The 25,003-nt window shown below is 41.4% G+C and overlaps 1 protein-coding gene across 1 annotated transcript in view; it reads right to left on the bottom strand.

Moving 5' to 3' along the window:
• Positions 1-25,003, bottom strand: part of MAML2 (mastermind like transcriptional coactivator 2) — a 357,003-nt gene that overhangs the window by 3,821 nt on the left and 328,179 nt on the right. The window contains exons 3-4 of the mRNA XM_059708082.1: positions 11,433-11,636; positions 4,888-4,999 (exon numbers count right to left, since the gene is read on the bottom strand). Of these exons, the coding sequence (XP_059564065.1) occupies positions 4,888-4,999; positions 11,433-11,636 (316 nt within the window). The remainder of the gene's footprint in view (positions 1-4,887; positions 5,000-11,432; positions 11,637-25,003) is intronic.

Genomic DNA, 25,003 nt, shown 5'->3' with positions numbered 1-25,003 from the left:
AGCAGTAGGTTATCTCCTCTTTTTTAGAACTTTGCAATAACTTATCAAGGCCAAACCTATCACCTTGAAAATTATGTCCAATTCTTCAACTGTATCATCCCTATTCAAGAAGTTGCCAGGAGTGGCTCCTGTGTGTGGCCAGAGGATAAATTCCTATCTCTTTAAACATCTGGAATTCAATGCAATCAGTGTTCCTGTGGTTATTTCCATACGGAAAGCCTTCTGCTCCAGGAGGTACAGTTACTATTGCACTGTTATCCATACACCCTGAGCTCCCTTTGCTCATGCCATTTCCCTCTCATCTGATGTCCTTCTTGCCTCACTGAGCCCTCTCTGTTCTTCAAGGCTCAGGCCAAGGTTCTTCATTAAACTTCCCCTAATATTCCAGCCTCCTCTCTCAAGTAGCATTTGCTTTTTAAAGTTTTAACTTAGCACTTAGCCTTTGTATTGGGAAATCCATGGAGCCTCAAAGGACCTGTCAGCTACATTGATGCCTGTCAACAAGTCATTGGATGTGGGACCAGCCAATGATGGGCTGCTGAACGGAGAGGCTCCACACATAAGATAGCGATTAATCAACACATTGGAATCTTCCTGGCTTGGGGAGATTCAAGTCATCATTGGAAGACATCTTGAGAGGCAAAAGTGAGATGTCAGAAAGATTTTTTTAAAGTGTGTGCTGGATGATAAGTTCCACAAGGGAAAGAATTTTTGGCTGTTTTGTTCACTGTCATATTCTCCAAGTCTAGTGGACGGTGCAAAGTAGGTAGTCAATTGATATCTTTTGAATGAATGAATGAGTGAATGAGAGATTGAAGCAAAGACGTACCTTGGAGAGAGATACTCTTTTAAAGTACTCTCCCTCCAGAGAATCAGAGATATTGAGAAACAGAGAACTGGACACACATATGACTATGAGAATGGCATGAGGAGAGCACGGCTGCCATTGTAACCCTAGGCCAGTGATGGCGAACCTATGACACGCGTGTCTGAGGTGACACGTGAACTCATTTTTTTGGTTGATTTTTCTTTGTTAAATGGCATTTAAATATATAAAACAAATACAGTGGGGCCTTGACTTACGAGTTTAATTCGTTCCGTGATGGAGCTCGTAACTGAAATTACTCGTATGTCAAATCAAAAAGTGAACGAGTGAGACACGTGATGCTGGGCTGATGTTGTGGTGTTCACTGTGACATTCGCTGCGCCAACTAGCGGTGGGGTATCTGAAGCTGGCTCGTAACCTGAATTTTAGCTCGCAACTCAAAGCAAAAAACCGGGTGCTCATATCTCGAAAAACTCGTTAGTCGGGACACTCGTAAGTCAAGGCCCCACTGTATCAAAATATAAGTCTTGGTTTTACTATGGTTGCAAATATCAAAAAATTTCTCTATGTGACACAGCACCAGAGTTAAGTTAGGGTTTTTCAAAATGCTGACGCGCCGAGCTCAGAAGGTTAGCCGTCACTGCCCTAGGAGATCCCCTGTTGCTTGAGCACGGCTAGCATGGTATTGCTAGACCGATGGCCTTGCTATTTGTTTTAAAATATGCCTCCAACCAGATGATACACCCCTCGCAGGCAGGACCAGTGTCCTGTATCTCCAGGCTTAGCACGGGGCCCTGCCCTGTGTAGGGCAGCAAATGTTTGATGAAGAGGGACCAGAGTCCGGTAGGAGATACTTGAACAGTACCTCAGAGTCCACAGACTGCTAACGAGGTTAAACAACGTCATCTTGGCATCTGAAGGTTTCATGAGAAGGGACTTTACACTATGAAAATGCAATGGAAACAAATGTAGAGGTCCTAAAAATCACTCCCTCTGTGTGTGCTCTATTTTAACCGTATGCCCTGAGGAAGTTTATGAGACCAGGATTTTTAAACAACCAGACAGAGTTTCCATAAAGACCACAAACTATTATTTGCAATTACTATTTAGAAGCACCTAATATGTGGTAGAAATCATTACAGGTGCTTTCCATGCATCATTTCTCATATTAACACCTGGGCAAAGTGATTATTATTATATTGAGATTAAGATAAAAATGAAAGAGTTGGTGCTGTGCTTGCTGATGACCTCATTCTCAGAAGACTCGGAAGTACAACACTCTAGAGCAGTGATTCTTACCCACTTGGGGGTCAGCAGTTGGATGCTGAGGGAAATGCCCATATGCACTGTGGAAGAGACTTCTAAGTGCCTACCACATTTCCAACTGCCCTGTCCTCCTTAGAAACAGAGCCTTGACTTTCTAGTAATATTCTCAGCTGAAAAACCACATTTCCCAAATTTTCTTATGGGGTGGGGGTCCATATGAATAAATCCTGGTTAAAGATAGAAGTTATTAAGTGAGAAAAATATTTTTATTGATTTGAGAGAGCAGGAGGGGGGAGAGAGAGAGAGAGAGAGAGAGAGACATTGATCAGCTGCCTCCTGCACACCCCCTACTGGGGATTAAGCCCACAACCTGGGCATGTGTCCTGACCAGGAATTGAACCAGTGACCTCTTGGCATATGGGGCAATGCTCAACCAACTGAGTCACAAATGGCTGGGTTAAGAAATCTATGTTTAAAAGGGAATCTCATTTATGTTCACTGTAGCATTATTTACAATTGCCAAGATATGGAAGCAACCTAAATGTCCATCGATGGATGAATGTATAAAGAAAATGTAATATATATATATATATATATATATATATATATATATATATATATATATATGTATATGGTTGGGCAAAAGTAGGTTTACAGTTGTTCATATGGAAAATAATACAATAATTAATACACGAATAAATCCTGTGTTTTGCGTACCCACAACTGTAGACCCATTTTTGCTCCACCCTATACATATACAATGGAATACTACTTAGCCATAAGTAAAGATGAAATATTGCCAATTGTGATAACATGTATAGATCTACGTGAAATAAGTCAGATGGAAATGGACAAAAGCCATATTTCATGCATATGTAGAATATAAAACAAAAAGTAACATACATACTGACAAAACAAAAACAAACTCATCGATCTAGACAACAGAATGGTGGTTACCAGAGGGGAAGAGATTTGGGAGGGGGATGAGAAAATGGGCAAAGGGGGTCAAATACATGGCAATGGAAGGAAACTAGACTTTTGGTGGCGAGCACACAGTAAAGTATACAGATATCAAATACTGTTGTACACCTAAAATGTACATAATGTTATTTATCAATGTTACCTCAATAAATTAAAAAAATTTTTTTAAAGGGAACCTGATATATTTGGGAGGCCATGTTACTTTTCCCTTCTTCTATGTTTTTATCTGGAACATGGATATGAAGGCTGGAGGTGTGGTGGACACACCAACCCTTGGAATAGAAGCTCCAAGCTAAAGAAGGTGGAGGAGAAAAACAAGGAAGCCTGGGTCCCTGATAACATAGTAGAGCCACCAAACAAGCTTCAGACTACTCTCCCTAGGGATTCGTTTATGTGAATGGGAAAAGAAAAGCCCAAACATCCACCTTGAATTTTGTATAATATTTATTTCCCATAAAACCACTGATAGGCCATGGATGGTATTAGAAGCCATGCTCCAAATAAACACCATCCTGTCTTTTTTTTTTTAAATTATCTTTATTGTTGAAAGTATTGCAGATGTCCCGCCTTTCATCCCCACCACCACCTTCACCACACTACCGTCTTGTCTTTCAACCTTCTCGAGGACAGAATCAACTAGAGAATCCTACTTTCGCCGAGGCAAAGCAATCTAGAGAGTAGAATGCATATATCCCTTTCGCAATTTTAGGGGAGAGAGGCAATCTGGTGCATTTGAAAAAGTTGACATAAATTACAACAACATATTTGTAACAGGACCACAAAATGTTAACACACAGGAGTAGTCACAGCTCCTTTGTCTCTAGACAACCTTTTTTATGGCTTCCTGAACGATGAAAGTAACAGGCAAAGCAGAGAGGGTTTGGGAAACTCCAAGGCAAACTTAACTGACATAAGGAAGTACAGCGAGTTCTGGGCAGCAGGGATTTGAATAGCTGGTGAATAGGAGAAAGCAGGACCAGCACAGGCTAGGTTTTGGAGTTCAGACAGTAAGAGCAGAGAGATTTTAGGGGTAGTGCCTATCACCCATGTTATATTGAGAGATTTATGAAGTTTTGTATTTGGAATGCAGTCACCTTTGGTATTTTTAAGAGATTTCATAAAAACATAACTTGCTTTTTTAAAAAAATGTTTTTATTGATTTCAGAGAGAGGAAGGGAGAGTGAGAGAGAGAGATAGAAATATCAACGATGGGAGAGAGTCATGGATTGACTGCCTCCTGCACATCTACTACTGGGGATCGAGCCTGCAACCCGGACATGTACCCTGACCAGGCATCAACCATGACCTCCTGGTTCATGGGTTGATGCTCAACCACTGAGCCACACTGGCTGGGCTAAACTTGCTTTTTAATTATTTCTTGGTGGCAGGACTATCTATGTTAGGGATATGAGCCCAAAGGTGGAGAGAAAAAGATTGGGCTTTAAAGCAAATCACAATGTGACTCAGAAAGAAATGTCTACTTACCTTACAGTATGTTGGGAGGAGAATGGTTGAACCTAGCAGTTAGAAAATATTTAAGTTTTTTGAACTCTCAGAGGTAGTCTAAGAGCAGTGAAATATGTGAATACAGGACAAGAAATATGTGAATACGGGATAAGATTAAGCAAGAAATGATGAGAAAACTACAAATATTCAAGTTTGGTCTTGCTCTGAAAGTTATATGGGTGGTAATGAAGTAGTCTAAGAAAGATGTTACAATTAAATATAAGATGGGGAAAGGAGGAAATAGTAAAAACTGAACATTTTTCTTCTTCTCACAGTTACAATTTCTATTAATTTTTGAGAACACTTACCAGAATACTGAGCAGTTGGTTGCATGTTACTCATATTTCTTCTTTGGTCTTTGTAATCTGGGGGTGGCCTTGTCAAATGTCTGTTTATCTGATCTTGTGAAGGAATTTTCTCCTTGAAAACACAAATGAAAACATATTGAATTGCATTGTTACTTCGTCATTTGTAAAAATTTATAGACTGTTATTCAAAAAAGAATATGAGAACAATCTTCAGTCATAGCTACGAATCATGGACCTTATTTATTAGTCTCAATTCAGAGACAAATCCTTTTCCATTTCAATAAACTTGTATAGAAGTGCAACTTCTACTTTCCTTACCATTTGACATGTGTTTTAGGTGTAGTAACTACTCTTATTTTCTTTATTTTGCAATTAGATTTTGATGAGGACTAAATTTGTATGATTTTTGAGATGATAGTTCTAGTTTTATTTTGTAGCACACTTGGTATGCTTTGGCACCTATACAGGGTGGGGCAAAGTGGGTTTATAGTCGGTTGTATGGGAAATAGTACAATCCTATCTAATAAAAGAGAAAAATGGTAATTGGCGTACGAGAATACCCTTTTCATTGGCTAATCAGGGTTATATGCAAATTAACTGCCAACTATGATTGGCAGTTAACCGCCAACTATGATTGGCAGTTAACCGCCAACTATGATTGGCAGTTAACTGCCAACTAAGATTGGCAGTTAACTGCCAACAAGATGGCGGTTAATTTGCATATGTATGCTCAATGGAGGGAGGCGAAAGGGAAAGCAGGAAGAAGCCCCCTGCCACTGACAGTGATCAGAAACCCAGGGGGGAGCTAAGAGCTGGGGGGCAGGGCAAAGGGGCCGCCCTGGGGCCGCCTTTGCCCTGCCCCCCAGCCATGATCGGAGAATCAGGCGCCTTTTCCGCCCTGGCCAGTGATAGCAGGAAGTAGGGGTGGAGCCAGCGATGGGAGCTGGGCATGGTCAAAGCTGGCAGTCCCGGGAGCTAGGGGTCCCTTGCCTGGGCCTAAAGCGGAGCCCATGATCGTGGGGCCGCTGCAGCTGCAGGTCCCCGCTGCCCGGGCTGGACGCCTAGGCCAGAGGTGTTAGGCCTGGGCAGGGGCAGAGCCTGCAACCGTGGGGGGCTGGGGGTCCCCTGCCCAGGCCTAACACCTCTGCCGGAGGCCAAAGGCCTGGTCAAGGGGCCGATCCGGTGATTGGAGATCGGAGGGTGATGAGGGTCAACTCCTCTGGCCGAGGCATCAGGCCTGGGCGGGGGGCTGAGCCGGGGATTGGGGGGATATGATGGTCCCCTTGCCCAGGCCTGAAGCCTGGGTCAGAGGCGTCAGGCTTGGGCGGGGGTGGAGCAAGCAATCAGAGGGAGATGGGGGTCCCCTGTCCAAGCCTGACACCTCTGGCAGAGGCGTCAGGCCTGGGCAAGGGGCCGATCCTGTGATTGGAGGGTGATGGGGGTCAATGCCTGAGGGCTCCCAGTATGTGAGAGGGGGCAGGCTGGGCTGAGGGACACTCCCCTCCCCACACACACCCAGTGCACGAATTTCGTGCACCGGGCCCCTAGTAATTAATAAGCAATAATACAAGAATAGCTTTGTGTTTCACCTACTCACAACTGTAAGCCTACTTTTGCCCCACCCTGTATATAGGTCTGGCCCCACGGAGTATAGAAGGCATAGGAGTAGGATTTCCAGATAAAATACAGGACATTGGGGGTATTCTGTACTTTTATTTGCTAAATCTGGCAACTCTATACAGGAGGAGATAACCTATCAGGTACTGGTAGAGGTGCTATATGCATATTACTTCCTTTTTCCCCTCATAAACAAGGAAGGTAGGTCTGATTATTCCCACTTCATAGTTGAGAAGCAGAGGCTTCCTTAGGCTAGTGGCTTACCCAAGATCACAAAGTGTAGAAGAGAAACCAAATCCTGAGTCAAAAACTCAGGCTCTTTCCTGCCATCCCAGACAAGGGCTCTCTTTCTCTGTGCCCCATTCTCTAGGCACAGAAATCTCCCAGGCTCCCTCTTTTCTTCCTCTGGAGTCACCTACCTTTAGATCTTTAGAGCAGGTTTCTTTGGGAGCTAAGAGAGGAAATACGGAACACTCTACTTATATTGCCAATGTCGTTTATTATTGTTTGGATGAGGGAGACTGCACAGAGGCCCATGGGTGTTTCAGTAGGAGCATGTTAGAAAGAGCCTGTCACAGGACTTGGGCTTTGGTTGAGTGATTTTGGGAGTGTTTAAGGAAGTGAGGATTTTTTCTGGATTGTCAGCTATCAGGAAGTGAGGTTGATTCTATGATTGAGTAATGAAGTAGCTGTCACTCATTTAGCCAAAGAGGGGGATTTTGATATTTTGTGGGTTGCACAGTTACCTTGTTTATATCTGTTTTTAGACAAAATTATGAAGTGGCCTTATTTTGTCTCATTTTATCATGGTCTTAGAGTAACCCTGTCTGAGGTCAGTATTTTGTAACATTGCTTATGTCCAACAGAGAACAAAGAGGCCTGACTGTCCTATTAGATCGGGACACGGGGGGCTACTTTTTTGCGTTCTCAGTATGGATCAGGAAATTTTTAAACTTGCTTCACTGCACCCCAAAGCAACCTCCATTTTCAAAGATAAAGATAATTGGCCTAGGTAGACAGAGAACAATATAATTATAGAAAAGTCAATAAATAGAAACGAAGACCATGTAACAGATAGATGGGTAAATTACATGAAAGCCAAATCTGTACTGCCTAACTTAGAAGCTACTTAAACCATGGATATCTCAGTTTCCCATCAAATTCCAGGCTTTCTAAGTAGAAAAAAAATCTACTATACAGGAAAAAAACCCCCACAAAACAACAGCCTTAAAACAACAAACCAAATTCAAATTCTTGTTTCGAAGAAGAAAAAAAACTTGAAAGGCTCACACGGTTTGGGGGGCATCAAATAATTCATATAAAACACAATTTTGATGAGCTAAGTGTAAATGAATCAGAAACACATGGATTACATTTCTTTTAAATATGGGTTCACGAATTAAGGGAAAAAGTGGTTGGTGAAACTTTGGGTTTACCCAAACCCTAAATGTTTAAAAAACAGCTTTGAGATGTTCTATGAACCCAACTGTGGCAAAGTCCAGCCGTCCCTGTTGTAAACTATTGTGCAAGCTGACAGTTTTGAATTTTATGCCAAGCATGGGGCTTTCTGAAATCTTCTCTTTTTCAAAAGCATCTGTTATTTTTCTTTTTTATGCAATTAGGTGTTTCTGCTGTTTATGTTGAAGAAAATCAGATTCATGTGGAGAGAGAGAAAGGAAAGAGAGAGAGAAAGAGGGAGGGGGGGAGAGAGAAAGAAATTAGGCTTTTCATTCCTCATTAAAGACTAGATTTCAAATTTGGACTTATTTATATATATTCAATTTAATTATTGAGTTTTTATTTTATTTTCCTGAGGGCTAAATTAAGTTACCCAAAGGGTTAACATATACATCTCTGGAAACTTGAGCTTCTTAAACTACTTGTTCACAAACGAGGTAGATGTAGCGGCCTTCATATGGACTATCACAGAAAGGCCTATTGTCACTGCAGAGTGGCCAAGACCAACCTTCAGCACTGCGTGGGGACTGCTTCATTCCCAAGAGAGCAACATTCCCATTCCGTGAAAAAGTGTAAACTCGCAGGCATCCCTGAGACCACTTCTGTGGAACATGGAATTTAACTTATCAACGAATGCCTCAGGATAACCCAATATCTTGGACCGAAAAACCTAATATAGAGAGAATCTGTCCTGCTTCCGTTTTGCCATCTCAAAATGTAAAATGTGAATAATTCTAGGACCTCCCACATACTCCTATTGCAAGGATTAATCCTTTAATTCTGAAAAAGCTCAGAGTGGTGCCTGGCACATAGTAGGTGCAGGAAACGTGTTGATAATGATGATGTCCATTGTAATAATACCAATCGCCCCTCCTCGTGCTTCATTGGCGGGAGAGTAATAGAGAGTAAGGCTAACGCTTTCATGAGAAAATGTCTCAATTTAGGCGCCGATCTGGCCTTGCCAACTGACTGCAAATGACTACAAAGCATATGCTAATGTAAAGTGGTATCAAAGACTGTTTCTTCCTGGATATGCTAACAAGTACAGGCACCCTCAATGGCATCCAAACAAGAGAAATGTGAATGGTTTATAAAAATCACAAAAACAGCAGCCCGCATTCATCTCTCGCAGCTCATGCCACTGCCCTTTGCACCTGTCCCAGTGGTGACTCAACGGGGGCTCAATGAGAGTTAGGCCGGTGCCAGGATAGGACCCTCATGGAATGTTTCCTTGCCTTTTAATCAGAGCTGAAATCCAGAAATTCAACCTCTGCATGTTATAATTCAACAAATTAGTAGCATTGATGGGAATGACAGTGGAACCAGGAAGTCAGTCTTAGATTGTGCATTTTCCTCCCTCTCTACCCTTGTTTCTAAGCTATTTAGTTATCAGGTAAAAAACAAAACTAAAACAACCCAAACAAGTGGGAGCAAGTGATTGGAGAACTGGGGTTTTCAAAACTATGATTTATAGGAGAAATCAGCTGTATCACTTTAGGTCGGCGGTTCCCCTAAACCTTATACCTTAGGGCAATACTCAAGGTCACCTGAAAATTTATTTCTCACTATTTCTTATTCAAATTCAAATAAATGTATTTCTATTTCTTCTCATATGCTTTGGACTTTAAACTTATTCCATTTGTTATTCCTTATAAAACAGAAATAATTATTACATTATTATGCATACTTTCCATTATGTATTAAATATTTCATGATAAAATCTCAGACCAACTAACAAATACACACATAGGCTGTGCCTTTTGATCTCTGACACACCCTCTGCCTGGGATCCATTAGAATCCTATAGTCCTTCAAAATCAAATTTTACCTTTTCTGGGAGACTATTCCCAATCTCTCCAGTTGGATTTCATATTTTCCTCCATTACATTTTTCCTTACTATGTGTATACCTTTATTATAATGCAAATCTGAATCTAGTACTTCCTTGTTTAAAATCCTTAACATCCTCTCCATTACTTTTCAGACAATGTAGGTTCTGATTTCTTAAGCTCTACCCTCTGGCTTTTCTCTGTCCTAGTGCATGGTCTATGCCTCAGCTAACTGATAGGTAGTATATTGTCTCTGAGTCTTGGAATTTGCTGGCTCTTCTGGCTGTAAACCCTTGCTCCTCACCTCCACCTCCCACTTCACCTTCAGATCTTCAGTAGATACTACTTCCTCTCTGGAACCATTTCTAGTAGTTCCCACATCACAGCATTTAATCACATGCCTTACAGTTGCCTATTTATTGAGCATCCCCAGGGGGCTCCAAGCTCCCTAGGGACAAAGGCAGGGTCTGTCTTGTTTATGGCTGAATTCCCATTGTAAAGAACTAAATATGTACTGAATGGAATGTAGAACTTATCACACCTTGGGTTTTTGACTCTTATTACAAAGTTCTTGAATATAAAAATTTGTGGTGTTTTTTGTTTTTTTTTTCTCTTTTCTGTGTTCCTTGGTTCTATCAGCCTGAAGGTGGTTAACCTTGTCCCTTTCTTCTTTCATTTGGCCAAACAGTTTGAAGGGAGAGAATGAAACTTGGAGATAGGGCCTTGGTTCTAGGAGGCAGGAAGGGTTTGGATCAGCTGTTGGGTGTATGTGAATGTCTGAGAATACAGAAGGAATGAACAGATAAACGCTGAACAGGGTTAATGTTTGGGTAATGTGTGGGAAATAATGGCCCTGCCTCTCTTTAAAGCTACTTCTATATGATAAAAGTGGGAAATACACTTTCCATTTTCTTAAAAAAACATCCCCCATTTTGAGATGCTATATTTTGAAAGCCAAATCTTAAGTTATGAAACTCCACGTTGGCTTTTAAAACTGCTTTTACAATTTTCTTTCTTTTTAAAAAAATATTTTTTATTGATTTTTTTACAGAGAGAAAGGGAGAGGGATAGAGAGTTAGAAACACTGATGAGAGAGAAACATGGATCAGCTGCCTCCTGCACACTCCCCACTGGGGATGTGCCCGCAACCAAGGTACATGCCCTTGACCGGAATCGAACCTGGGACCCTTGAGTTCACAGGCTGACACTCTATCCATTGAGCCAAACCGGCTAGGGCTTACAATTTTCTTATCTCTAAAATCAGTTTGGATTTGAGATGGTTAGAGTTCTGTTCACTATTTCTGCCCCTCGGGGCTGCGGAACAAGGCTGGTTTCTTTTGCCTGATTCAAGCGCCCATGGTGGTGCTTCTAAACATTCCTGGGCTGGGCAGGGCTAGTTAGCTGAGGTGCCCTGCATTCCAACTGTCCAGCAGCTGGTAAATCAAGTTTTTTTTGTTTCCCTGCCCCCCCCCCCCCCCAAGCACTTCACATGTATAGAATTAACTTCTCTTAGAAACAGGACACCCTTTTTGCTGACCCATAAGTAGGCACAGAGGAAGGGCAGCAAATAGAAATGGCAAGTAATGGACTCCCTCTGCTGGGCTGGCAGGTACGCGCAGTAGACGTTAGGAGAAAGTTTTACCGCATCCACCAGCATCTGCTGCTGCAGGAGAAGCTGCTGTTTCTGCTCCAGGATCTGCCTCTGTAGAGTCTGTTTCTTTCCCATCAATTGCTGATTCAACAGTGATTGCTGGGAGTTCATGTAACCGCTTCCAGTGTTTGGATTTGAGCAGGGGTTGGGACTTGGACTGGGGCCTGTGCTCTGGCCTACCACAGAGTGTTGATCCTAAAGAAGAGAAAGGAGGGAGAAAGCTACTGTGAGTTGAAAGAAGCAAAACGCATCACAAAGATCATAAGCTGAGATTCCGAACATTTTTCATCTTGTTAAGATCAAACATGGTGAACGGGTTGGAGATCAGAGAATTGCTTTCTAAGTGTAGAAGAAATAATTGCATATCACGGCAGCCGAAGCAGCTGGGTCAGTGACATTGGGGCCCTGGAAAAGCTCCCCTAGGACTCTGGTGGGGGAACCTCCACATTCCAGAAGGTGTTTATGGAACCTCAAAGAAAACGGCCATAAAAACATATGGCAAACCTCGCAATTGCTCAGGAACAAACACATCATAAAGTAACAAGTTCTCCCTTTTCCCTAAGGTTAGCGCATATCAATGCTGATCCTGCAAAGAAAATTAGGTTTCGATTCACATGTTTAAAATTTGAATAAGCATTTTGAACAGAAGGGGCCTCGCTGGCGATGAAGAGGCAGGAAGGCCTGTGACTTCTGTTTTACAAACACTCCCAAACTTGAAAAGGACTTCATTTTTCACGGTCTTGTTAATTTTGTTCCTTGGTCAGTAAGTCAGAAATCTCAGTGCATAAGTAATATAAGAGCACCCAACTGGCTGGCAATGAAAAAGTACTGACTGCAAACTCACATTGTATATGAAATAATACTGGTTACTAGTGAATCGCCATTCTAACTTATGGTCTCTACCAATCTTTAGGCATTGACAGGTCAGGACCCTGCAGTGGAGAAAGCCAAACCCAGCCAAATACTTTCATTAACTTCTGATGATGTGTTTAGAATTGAGCTGTATACTGTTGGGGTTATAAGAAAACTAGAAAGCATTGTCCTCACCTTGGAGACTTTATCATCTAACTAGAGGCCTGGTGCACGAGATTCATGCACTCAGGGTAGGGGGGTCCCTCAGCCTGGCCTGCACCCTCTCACAGTCTGGGAGCCCTTGGGGGATGTCCGACTGATGGCTTAGCCCCACGGGGAGCAGGCCTAAGCTGTCAGTTGGACATCCTTAGTGCTGCCTGGGACACCGGCTTCTGGCTGAGTGGCACTCCCCCTGTGCACTGACCACCAGGGGGCAGCTCCTATGTTGAGCATCTGCCCCCTGGTGGTCAGTGCACATCATAGCAGCCGTTCGTTCCACCCGTTCTGTTTGGTCTATTTGCATATTACCCTTTTATTATTAAGGGAGAACTTACAGACTTACATGTAAAGATACAAGCAAATATAGGATCAAGTTTTAGATTATATGATACAAGTGTGAAGTCAAAGATGTCCTTGCCTTGCTCCAGAAATTCTGAGGCTGTGGATCGGGTACCTGCTCAGGTGATTCTAATGCCCACTGGCCTAGGGCCGTGGTCGGTAAACTGCGGCTCGTGAGCCACATGCAGCTCTTTGGCCCCTTGAGTGTGGCTCTTCCACAAATTACCACGTGCGGGCATGCATACAGTGTGACTAAACTTCTTGGCCCATGCGCAGAAGTCGGTTTTCGGCCTGGGCGAGTCTATTTTGAAGAAGTACTGTTGATATTTGGCTCGTTGACTAATGAGTTTGCTGACCACTGGCCTAGGGAATACTCTTTGAGAAACACTGGCTATGTAGGAGCAATGAAATCCAACTCTCATTCCCAACTGAACTCTGTGAAGGCACAAGAGCTTAAAAAGATAAAGCAACTCTCAGGATGCCTGGCAAGCAGTAGTCATCTAGTAAGTAGTCTCTTCCCTTTTATCTCTTTCCCTTTCTTTCCTTATCTGCTGAGTTTTAAGAAAAGCCTGGGATGTCGGAAGCAAGGCCTTGCTTTAGGAATCCCTGGGGCTACAGAGCTCACCAACTGCCCTCAAAAGCAAAAGGATACACAGTAATCTTAAAGGTGACCATGCACTGAGTCTTATTGCAGGCCCGTCACCGTGCCTAACACTTTACTTGATCTCTCCTGTTTGCTCCTCCCAACAAAACAATGAGCAAGAAGTAGTATCATCCCAGCTTTGCAGTCCAGAAACCTTAGCTCAGAGAGATCACGCAGCTGTCCGTCCTGCAGGAGGATTTGAAGCTGGGTCTGTCTGAGTCCAGAACTCCAGTTCTCAATCACTATACTCTGTTGTTTTGCAGTTGAGATGAGAAGCATCGAGGAGAAAGATGTTCATACTTTAAATCTGTGCCAACCCATCTGTGCACGAAGCATATGTTTGTTGAGCCCTTTCCTCAGGGGTGAGCCCCTTAATCAGGCACATGGAAGGGAGTATACTGGGGAGAAGGACAGGGGTGTGGGGATGGGGAGGGGGATTGGTCTTCCTCACGAGTTAATTTAAAATAATTAAAGCCATCTCTGAGCAGCTTAAAGGAACCATCCTCTCACACATCGGAACCCAATGTCCAGTCAGTTCTCTCAACTTTACATCCATCATGGCTTTTGGGAAAGATTTCACCCGACATGTCCTACAAGCCACTAAAAGTGTGGACTGGGAGACAAGCACGTGAGTGTCATTAACAGAATGGTCGTCGATCAAGGATCTGTGAGTTGAGTGCTCTTGGAGGGCAAATGGAGAAGAAAATATATGAAGACTGCATGTTGAATCTTAGGTCCACCCACACCAATGAGGGGAAAGCAGAGCTGTGACAGGGAGAAAGAGATGAGGTCAGAGAAGCATAAAGACAGCCAGTCATGTTGGAGAAATCAGGGTGAGAATGCATTGGAGGCAGTGGCTGGCCCTCCACTCTTCACTTTAAGCTGAATAGGAACAGTCTGCTCTTTTCTATGATATAATTTGGAGTTTAGCGCAAGACTATGTGAAAGGAAGATTTTGTGTTTTCAAAATACGGTTGACAAACATACATAGAAAAATTAAATTCACTTTTCTTTCAGCCTTCTTTGCTTGGCGGTGCCGTAGACAAAACCATGAGCTTTAGAGACAGGCCTGCCGTGATTCACATCCCAGTTCTGGCTCTTATTAGCTGTGTGATCTGGGAGAAGTTAATTCATGTTCAAAAGCCTCAATTTCCTTATCTGTAAAATGGGAACAACAGTCTCTGAGAATTAGAGGACATAATGCAATGCCCAAAATATTCAGCAGTAGTAAGCACTGAATAAACAATAGCTATTCATAATTGTTAAAGTTATTTCAACATAAAGGAGTAAGAGTCTGTTTGTTGTGAAGCAAGGGGTATAGATAGGCCTTGCAGATGGCCGAAAGGTGTTTTGTGTCAGCTCTATCAGAAATGTTATCGTTTCAGTTATGCTGTAGATCGTGAGCTATCTGTGGAATTACCTCCGTCCTCCTACCTGGAAATGTCAGAAGATGAGTAGAATGTCATTATCTGATGGACTGTCTTTTGGAGTGTGCTTCTTTCATTTGGGTTATGAGCTCAGCTCAGCGCCCTGCTACTTTGTTCCTCGTTGTGCTGTGCTTGTATGTGTGTGTGTGTGTGTGTGTGTGTGTTTTGTTATTGTTGTTAATCCTCACCCAAGGATATTTTTCCACTGATTTTTGGAGAGAGGGGGAGAGACAGAGAGAAAGGAGTTTCGATGTGAGAATCACATCCATTGGTTGCCTCCTACACAGCCCCAATCAGGGCCTGGAATAGAGCCGCAACCCAGGTGCATGCCCTTGACCAGAATCGAACCCAGGACCCTTCAGTCCATGGGCTAATGCTCTATACACTGAGCCAAACCAGCTAGGGCCTGTTTTTTATTTTATTTCTTTCTTAACATTTAATTATAGTATAGAGTACCCAATATACATTTACTAAGTATTGTACCTTAATGTCATTTATAAAATGAGGTAATTCTATTCATGACATAAAATTAGACCAAATGAAATTCAGAACTGATCCAGGAACTTAGTAGGTGCTTGATAAATTTTAGCAATTAATATTTTTCTTATTACTTATTATTGTATTATTTCACATATGACAGATGGTTTAGGAACAATGATCTCTCTGAAGGAGCTTCTGCTGTAAGCAGGGTACTTGGATTGCAGGTGTGTGGCTCCCATCATGCTTTAAACACAGGCTGGCCCTTGGCATTCTCCAGTTGGCCACACTCTCCGCTATTCCCTGTTTTATTTTATCCACCCATTTTACTCATTTCTATTGCTTGCGTGACCCATGTAGGCATTTGAAGTTATGATCTCTGGCTTATAGTTTACCTGGGAATCTAAGAAACACACTTCACTTCCCCACATGTGCACTCACTCAAAGTCATTACAGTAAAAAGCAATGCATAACAATTTCCATTAGGTGATATGATACCTACTAGTGCCTTAGAATTAAAATCCAGATCTCTTAATGCCTAGTCTAGTTACCCATGATGAATTTGATAAATTTTACTGAATATCTACTATGTGCTAGGCAATTTTCTATTTTTTTTAAAGATTAAAAAGTAGGTAGAAAGGGGGAAAATGAAGAGAAAGAAAAGAGTGCTTAATGTGGGCAACATTGGTAAACATCATCAAAATAATTTCCAGTGGAATCTGTAAAAACCACACTCCTCTAAGGTTTATAGGGGATCTGCATGCCAAGAAAACACAAGCATATCTCTTTCTCTCTCTAATCAAACAGATGGACTGTGCTAAATCTAGTTTCATTCCTTCCCAAAACCAAAAGATAGAAACATAAGAGATAAGCTCTCTTATGGAATTTTGTGGAACATTTTTAAACCTTGTAGCTTCTAGCCCTGGGGCCTTCCCAAGGACTCTACCATACACATTCTTACATTCTTTTAATTCATGATTGAAATAATATTTGGCTGATGCTTCATTTTTTTTGCTCTTATGTTAGCTATGAAATACAAAACACCTCCTTATACAGGCTTGCTGTCATTGCCAAGATGTTGTGCAAACTCTAGTACATAAAATATTTTGAAAGAAAAATATGCTCCCATGTGTTGGCTTTGGTTTCCATATTCAGTCTCACTCTTTGCTTTACACTCAACCTATGTAGAACTTAACAGAATTCATCTGTTTCCTATAACGCTCATTTTCTCCTCAACAACACGGGAAGGCCATGGTAAAAATGGCACATTCTCAGCCCATACGTGAAAGTGTGTGTGTGTGTGTGTGTGTGTGTGTGTGTGTGTGTGTGTGTGTGATTGTGAATGAATAGGTATTTCATTGATGGAGTGTTTTATATGATAGAAAACCAAGTTTTCTAGAGAAATCTGAGTTAAAGATTGATTTGGTAGCAAATAATAGCCACACACTGGTTCAAATCATGAACTTGAAAGATCTTTCATTTTGCCTTTTTTTTCTGCTTCTATCAATAAAATTATAGTATTTGATGCTAATCTATAAAGTAGGCTTCTGATCCTATCTTCTTGGGATTTAATATAACTTTACATTTAATATTCTCTTATAGTTCTCCACACTTATGTGAGTGTGTGTATGTGTATGTATTTAAAATTCTAAAATTATTTTAGAGTATTAGTTAAGCCACCGAGTTAGAGTAGTATGCCAAGTGCTTAAATATGGTTAAAGCTTCTTGACCCTTGTTTTAATCCAGCATAGGGCTGCTAGGACAGTGAAAGCATAGCTGTATTTTTTTAAAATAAAGTTCTGCCAATAATCAAGCTGTGTCTTTAGAATTATCTTCACTCTACTCCTATTCATTCATTCAACACATATTTGCTGAGCATCTATTATGCAGCATGCATTCTTCTAGGCCTTGGGGCTCAAAGTCCATGCATCCTACTGGAAAACATCGCAGTTTGTCTATACTTTAAAGTTTTCCAACTGGGCTACTGATGGAATATTTATCTTCTAAAATGGTCCAACGATGCTAGGAGACCATTTGGTAAATCAGCTACACGATGACCAAACCTTTCAGCTGGAAGCAATCAAAGCATGTTCACCAGTAAATGGCAGTGTATAAGGTCAATTTACATTGTAGGAAGCTGGGTGTATGTTTTAACGTATGGTAAACACATGTTTTCCCAAATTGGTTACTTTGGTGACTTAATATCTTGTCCTATGGATCACAAGAAGCACCAACACAAGATTGCAAACTATGTCTATAAAACCTGACAGAAAGTTGAGGGAACCATTGAACTCTTTTAAATGGGTACCTCTTTTCCCTAAGAGGACAAATAACCTGACCTTCCTGTTATTACCTATATTTCTCTTAAAGCCGGTTTGAAGTTCTTTTGGAAAAAAAGGTCCAAATTTAAAAATTAGAAATAAACCCCTCTATTCCAGTCCTCACAGCTAATTCACCGATATTCTCTTTTGTAAAATTTTGGGAATAAATATTTAAAGAAACAATATGTACAGAGAAAATCTTATGTCTCAATAAACAAACACCAGAGCATACACCTGACCCCTGGGGTCTTACTTTGAAAAAATGTCTCTGTAAATTATGGTCATTATATGAGAGATGTTTTTAAATAATGTTAAGTATTAAAAATGTTGGGATTACCTCTTCTTTTCATTTTAATGGAATGCAAAGGTTCAGTCAAGCAGGACTGATGTCAACAAAAGGTAGAATGGGTCCAATTAGATATGTCTTAAAGCAGCAAACAAAAATGTCCCTGGTGCCCGGCCGGTGTTGCTCAGTCACTGAGTGTTGACCTATGAACCAGGAGGTCATGGTTTGATTCCTGGTCAGGGCACATACCAGGTTGTGGGCTCAATCCCAGTGGGAGGCGTGCAGGAGGCAGACAATCAATGATTCTGTCTCCTCATTGATGTTTCTATCTCTCTCTCCCTCTCCCTTCCTCTCTGAAATCAATAAAAATATATTTTAAAAAATGTCCCTGGTTTCACTGAAGTATGTTGAAATATTAAGACTCATTGAATTCACTCAGTTTTACTGCTAAAGCAGTTTTATGGGCTTATTAGGACAGGAAGTTTCACAAAGCATCGAAGTTACCAGGCAGGTGTTGTTCTCTTAATTTTAAAAAGAAACAACCTTTAAAAATATTTGTTTTGTTCTAGGCATCTGAGTGAAATGGTTCTCTATTTCTCTTAACTTGTTTTAGAAGGGGGATATATAATGATTTCCCTGCCTTCTCCCCCTCCCCCCACCCAACACAAATGAAGTAACTTGGGATCCATGAGAGTATTTTGGCGTGGGATGACTGCCCTTTCTTTTTCTTGGCTTCCAGAGCCAGGCATCTGCAATTTGCAAAAAAAAAATTCAAGATAAAGTACCCAGCTGGGCAAGTTTGTACAGTAGATCTCACAAACTGGTTTGCTATTCAATTAATCTTTTTTCCCCCTTCTCTGCCCCTCCCCCCCCCCCCCACACACACCCCGTCTCAGTGAACTCACTGCTCAAGGCTATTCATCTTCTCAACTGTCTGCTGATGAAGCCATTGATTTATCTCTGTGCCTGAGAGACAAGTTGCCTTGACTGCTTCAGACTCCCCACCAGCTGGCAGGCCCACTGAAGCTAGTTATTTGGGGCCTGGGCAGTGAGGTGGCTGTGAGTGGCTACAATAATGGAACAGTGCTAGTTTGAAACAACAACAATGACAAGACAACCAGGAAATCTTCCAGGATACAAGTCTTAAACAGAAGGACTGAGGGAGGAAACACTGCTTATCTTCAGGTCGCCAGTCTTTGCTTTCAAGGGTCAGTTTAACTCTGATACGACCGGTCAAATCCAGCTCGCCACCTTTTTGGTAAATAACATTTTATTGGAACATAGCTCTACACGTTCATTTACGTATCATCTGTGGCTACAATACAACAACAGGATTGACAAGCTGTGACAGAAACCTTATGGCCCACAAAGCCTACAATATCTACTCTCTGGCCCGTAGTGGAAACATTTTGCTGACTCTTGGTCTCTTTGGCTGCACTAGCCAAGGAATGCAACTTTACATTGAATTGATAAAATGCTTTAGAGAAAGAACCCAGCACACCTTGGAAGGAACTGGCAAGTTGGGGATTAGGAACACCTACCAGGAGACCTGTGTACAATAACCCTCCGCTCCAGCCACGATTACGCATAGCAAGAACTGCAAGGCAACTTACACATCTTCCACCCAACTTCATTTTACCGATGAAGACGCTGCCCAGAAAGGTTAAAAGGATGACTCTCACAAGGTTACAAACTTAACTAAAAGATGAAGAACACATATCCAAATCCAGGAAAACATATTAAGGAGAAATGAATGTAATAAAATCTATTCGCTTGAGAGAATTGTAGTTTGACTGTTGGAACTGGCTTGTTGGGGGTGAGGGGTGGGAGGCTGGGAGAGGGGAGATGTTTAAAGGTGGTGTGCAAACACAGGAACATGTATTCGGACTGGCACTTTTCTTTGTCCTTTGCAATTACAAACGGGAGCTGCTTTTTGCTCCTATTTTAACAGGGCCTTCTTCTTTGCTTGCTTACAGCCTTCTGCTCCACCCTGCAGGGAAACCCTGATCATATGTTTATTATCTGGTTCAAATGATTAGAATGAGTTTTGTAGTCGCCGCAGAGTTCATCCTTTGGATGTTACCTAATTTTCAAATCCCCAGGACACTGCATCTATTCTTAGCCTCTGGGGCGGACACTCATTATGGGTTGGCACAGGAGAGCAGTTCCATGGGCGAGGAAGCAGCATTTAGGTGGGAGAGTGGCCAGGAACAAAATGTCAGTGGGTCAGGGTGGAGTGGGAAGAATTTGGTAACTCGGGGAGAAGGAATGAGAAATCTTTCTTAAAAGAGAAGCTTTTCAGCATTAGAAGGGCTCTTTGTGGCAGACCTGAAATTTCTGCTCTGTAAGTTAGCTTTCTGTCCCCAGAGCAATGGTTTCAAACTGTTCTTCGGATAACAGCGACGTTTGAGGATTTCACAAAGCTATGGATTCTGCTTCTCCTCCCATCTCCACAAGTACACATACAACTGACAATATTGTCTACAATTTCAGGGACTTTACACATTTTCTAAACATCTGCAGACCATCCATCCATAGACCTTAGGTTGAGAACTGTACCCCCTTCCCTCAAAGGTTAGTGTTTATGAAAGTAGTAAGATGATTTCACCTTGGATGTAGTCCTTACACTGTGCTCCCAGCTTAAGATCATCCATAGCTCCTCTTTGCATTTAGGATCAAGTCCTAACTCCCAAGGCCCTCCATTATCTGGCCTCTGCATGTTTCTCTAGCCTCATCTCTCAGGACATTCTTTCTTCACTCTGTGCTATAGTAGCATTAAACTACATGTAATTCTCCAGACTCTCAGAGCTCTTCTCCCTTCCATATTTTTGCATATGTTTATATCCTCTCTGCCTGGGATATTCTTCCCCCATCCCTTGCTACCAAGTGAACATCCATTCTTTCCAGGCTCAGCTCAGATGTCATTTTTCCAGGAAGTCTTCTCTGACCTCCCGAGGATCTTCGATGCCCCTTTTCTGTGCTTCCATCACACCTGGTACTGGCCCATTGGGCAGCATGTGTTACTCTACATCACAAAAGTCTCTTTGCTTATATCCATCTCTCATTATAAGTGCTTAGAAGGCTGGGATGTTTATCATGATATTCCCAGGGCATAGCAGACTCCCCATAAATGTTTCTTGCATAAATTAATATATAAATCAATACATTAATACATACAGAAGCAGTGTGAAGCAGGAAATGGGACAGAACTTCCTGCTATAAAGCACATGGGGTGAACATGCTAGCTCTTTGCAAAGGCAGCTGGAAAGCCAGTAGAGGAGAGCAAGGCAAAGGTGGAACAGCATTGTTAAATCCAGTGTTGCTTGTATGGGTGTGGCCCCTGAGAAGGGTTTATGGAAGTGGTTCTCAACCTTCCTAATGCCGCGACCCTTTAATACAGTTCCTCATGTTGTGGTGACCCCCAATTTCATTGTTACAAATTGAACATAATTAAAGCATAGTGATTAATCACAAAACAATATGTAATTATATATGTGTTTTCCAATGGTCTTAGGCGACCCCTGTGAAAGGGTCGTTCGACCCCCAAAGGGGTCACAACCCACAGGTTGAGAACCACTGGTCTATGGCATAAAGGATGTTTTAGGAAGGAAAGAGTTAGTGATAAGTAATGATGAAGATATGATGATGATATTGATGATGCCTGCATGTCTCAGAAGGCAGGAAGAAGGCACACAAATGGAGTATACTTTCTACTAGGGGGATGTCTACCTGATGGCTTAGGCCCGCTCCCCAGGGGAGCAGGCCTAAGCTGTCAGTCAGACATCCCTCTGGTAGCCTGGCAGCCGTCGGGGGATGTCCACCTGAGGAGGAGGTGGGAGAGGCTCCCTCCACCTTCGCTGTGCTCACAGCCATCAGCCCGGCTTGTGGCTGAGCGGAGCTCCCCCTTTGGGAGTGCACTGACCACCAGGGGGAAGCTTCTGCATTGAGTATCTGCCCCCTGGTGGTCAGTGCGCATCATAGCGACCGGTCATTCCACCTTTAAGGTCAATTTGCATATTACCCTTTTATTATATAGGATCAGCAATAAACCAACAAGCAGTAATTATCCAGAGATGTGCTCAGTTACTTGAACTAGCAATGGTTAAGCATTACCACCACACAACTAAAACAAGATTAGGAAATTGTGCTTAAGGGTGATTTTATTCTTTATTGAGTTTATTCTATAAATTGTGTTGATATTCATCCCTTCTCTCTTTAGTATAATGTGTAATTATATTAGGATTATAACTCCTCTTTACAAAAACAGTCAGCTCAAAAGAACAGATACTAGGAACCAGTTTTATACCACAAACTTGTGCTATTCCTCTAGAAATGTTTGAAAGATATTATGGTTGTAGATTGAATAAATTATTAACATTTTCTGTTCTCATTAAAAGTAATGGCTACCCAACAAGCAAGTAGTAATAGAGAATGAAGAAGGTACAAATAAAACCATGGTTCAAAAGGGAAGGAAATCTCTTATAAAGAATTGGTTCTTAAATAAAAATGATGTCCAAATATTATACATGAAATAAATCTGGAATTTAAAAAAACTGATTCCCCAAAGTGGCTTCTAATACCTAGGGAAGAATATAAGATTTTTTTTCTTTGGAAAAAAAATCAATATGGAATTTCACTTTAATGAAAAATTTATAGACTACTTTTAGCTTATGTCTTTAAGATAGAGAAGGGAAAAATCTAAGAAAATGTTCACATATCTCATAAGAAAATACTATATTGATAAAAAATGTAGATATAGCTTTTGTAGTCAGAATGCCTGTTTTTTAAAAAATATATATTTATTTATTTCAGAGAGGAATGGAGAGGGAGAGAGAATAGAAACATCAATGGTTATTAGCAGATGAATGGACTAGAAAACTGTGGTACATCTACACCAATGGAATACTATGCTGCTGTAAAAAAGAAGGGATTCTTAACATTTGCAACAGCATGGATGGAACTGGAGAGCATTATGCTAAGTGAAATAAGCCAATTAGTGAAAGATAAATACCACATGATCTCACTCATTTGTGGAATACAAAGAACATTATAAACTGTTGAACAAAAATAGAAAGAGGCAAAAAAGCATCGAACAGACTGTCAAACTACAGTGGGAAGGTAGGGGAGGGTTGGGGGGCAATAGATCAACCAAGGACTTGTATGCATGCATATAAGCGTAACCAATGGACGCAAGACGCTGGAGGGGGTGGTGAGGGCATGTGCTGGGGGGTGGGGAGTAGAGGAGGCTGGGTTGGGGGGAGGCCAGAATGCAGGGGGAAAAAGGAGACATATGTACTACTATTTGTAATACCTTAAACAATAAAAAAATAAAAATAAACAAACAAACAAACAAACAAATACATAAATTTACTGTCAGAGGGACAAAGGCAGGGATATTTCTTGCTTTCCCTGCTGCAGGAATTATGCCATCCTGTCTGGGAGAGGGGAATACAGAGTGATTGCGTAATGAGTATGGGGTTTCCTTTTGGCTTGATGAAAATGTTTTAGAACTAGATAGAGCTGGTGATTGCACAACACTGAATTTTGTTTAAGTGTCACTCTTTGTATATCTTTAAAAGGTTAAATTGTCTGTTGTGGTGAATTTCACCTCCATAAAATAAAAATAATAATTAAGCTATAGGGGGAAAAAAAAAGAAACATCAATGGTGAGAAAGAATCATTGATTGGCTGCCTCTTAACCTCCCCCCCCGCCCCCTCCCCAACCTGGGGATCGAGCCCACAACCTGGGCACATGCCCTGACTGGGAACCGAACCGTGATCTCCTGGTTCATAGGTTGATGCTTAACCACTGAGAAACACCAGCTGGGCCAGAATGCCTGGGTTTTAAATATTTCTTCCATAACTTACTAATGTTCTTGGGCAAGTTATAAAAGTCTCTCTGCCTCAGTTTCTTACCTATTCAGGGGTAAATAACAGCACCTTCCTCATACAAGTGTATGGCCTGCATAAGATTATGTTGGTAAATATGTGGCTGTCTCCGGCTCATAGGAAGGATACAAAAAAAGTGAGCATTTATTTCAAGCTGTTATTTTCTTTGACAGTTTTTACTTCTTCTACACTAGGACCTTATTTCATTAATTCTTCTAGGAATCTGTTTCATGTGACCTGTGGACCTTGTTAATTTTGCAGTCTTCTCTTTTAACATCTCTGGGCCTTACTTTCTCCAATTTTAGGGTATGCAAGTTAGATTACTAATTTGGTGTAATCTCCAAATTCCATTCTAGTGCTGGAACAGTTGACATTCCTTTTTAATTGAGTCAAACTAACAGTAAATACCACTGAGATGAAATCATTTGATTTCCTTTTTTTCATGAGTCTAAAATACAACCTAACAACATGACATGCAGTGGTTTTGCCACTATAATGAACAATCACTAGATTTGTTTGGGGGGGGGGAGTGGGTGGTGAGGGGTAATCAAACTGGTTATCTTTTTTGAAAGTGACTGAGGTAAATAACTTGGGGCATGGGGATGGAGATGGTGAGGAAAGGTATGAAACTGAATTCCTAACCTGTTCACATTCTCCTGTGGAAAGCACAATTTAGAACGGAATTGCTTTACCAATAATATCTGCCTTTTCTGAACTGATTCTTCAAAAAGACATATATTTTCCCTGATTCTGTAAAAACAAAACAAAACTACCAAATATTTTGCTAGAGGTAATTATTATGCTTTGAATATCCATTATTCTGTAAAATACATAAAATGTATAAACCTACAAGGTAGCTTTATATGTCCTCTTATGAGAAATGAGAAAATACCTTGGTTATTGCATGGAAATAACAGACATGGAAATCTAGATACACTGATACAGTACAGGGACTGAGGGCAATATCGTCAAATGTGTCCATTTACTCCAATGTGACATGATTAGCTATTTTTGAATGTATTATTATAATGACCACTAAGGACATTAAGAAAAGGACCCATCTGTTCTCTGTTAAATGCAGCCCTGAAGTCTCCCTTGGATTAGCGAAG

This window comes from Myotis daubentonii, chromosome 9 (genome assembly GCF_963259705.1).
Source record: "Myotis daubentonii chromosome 9, mMyoDau2.1, whole genome shotgun sequence".
Lineage (NCBI taxonomy): Eukaryota > Metazoa > Chordata > Mammalia > Chiroptera > Vespertilionidae > Myotis > Myotis daubentonii.
This window is presented reverse-complemented; position numbering and strand designations above follow the sequence as displayed.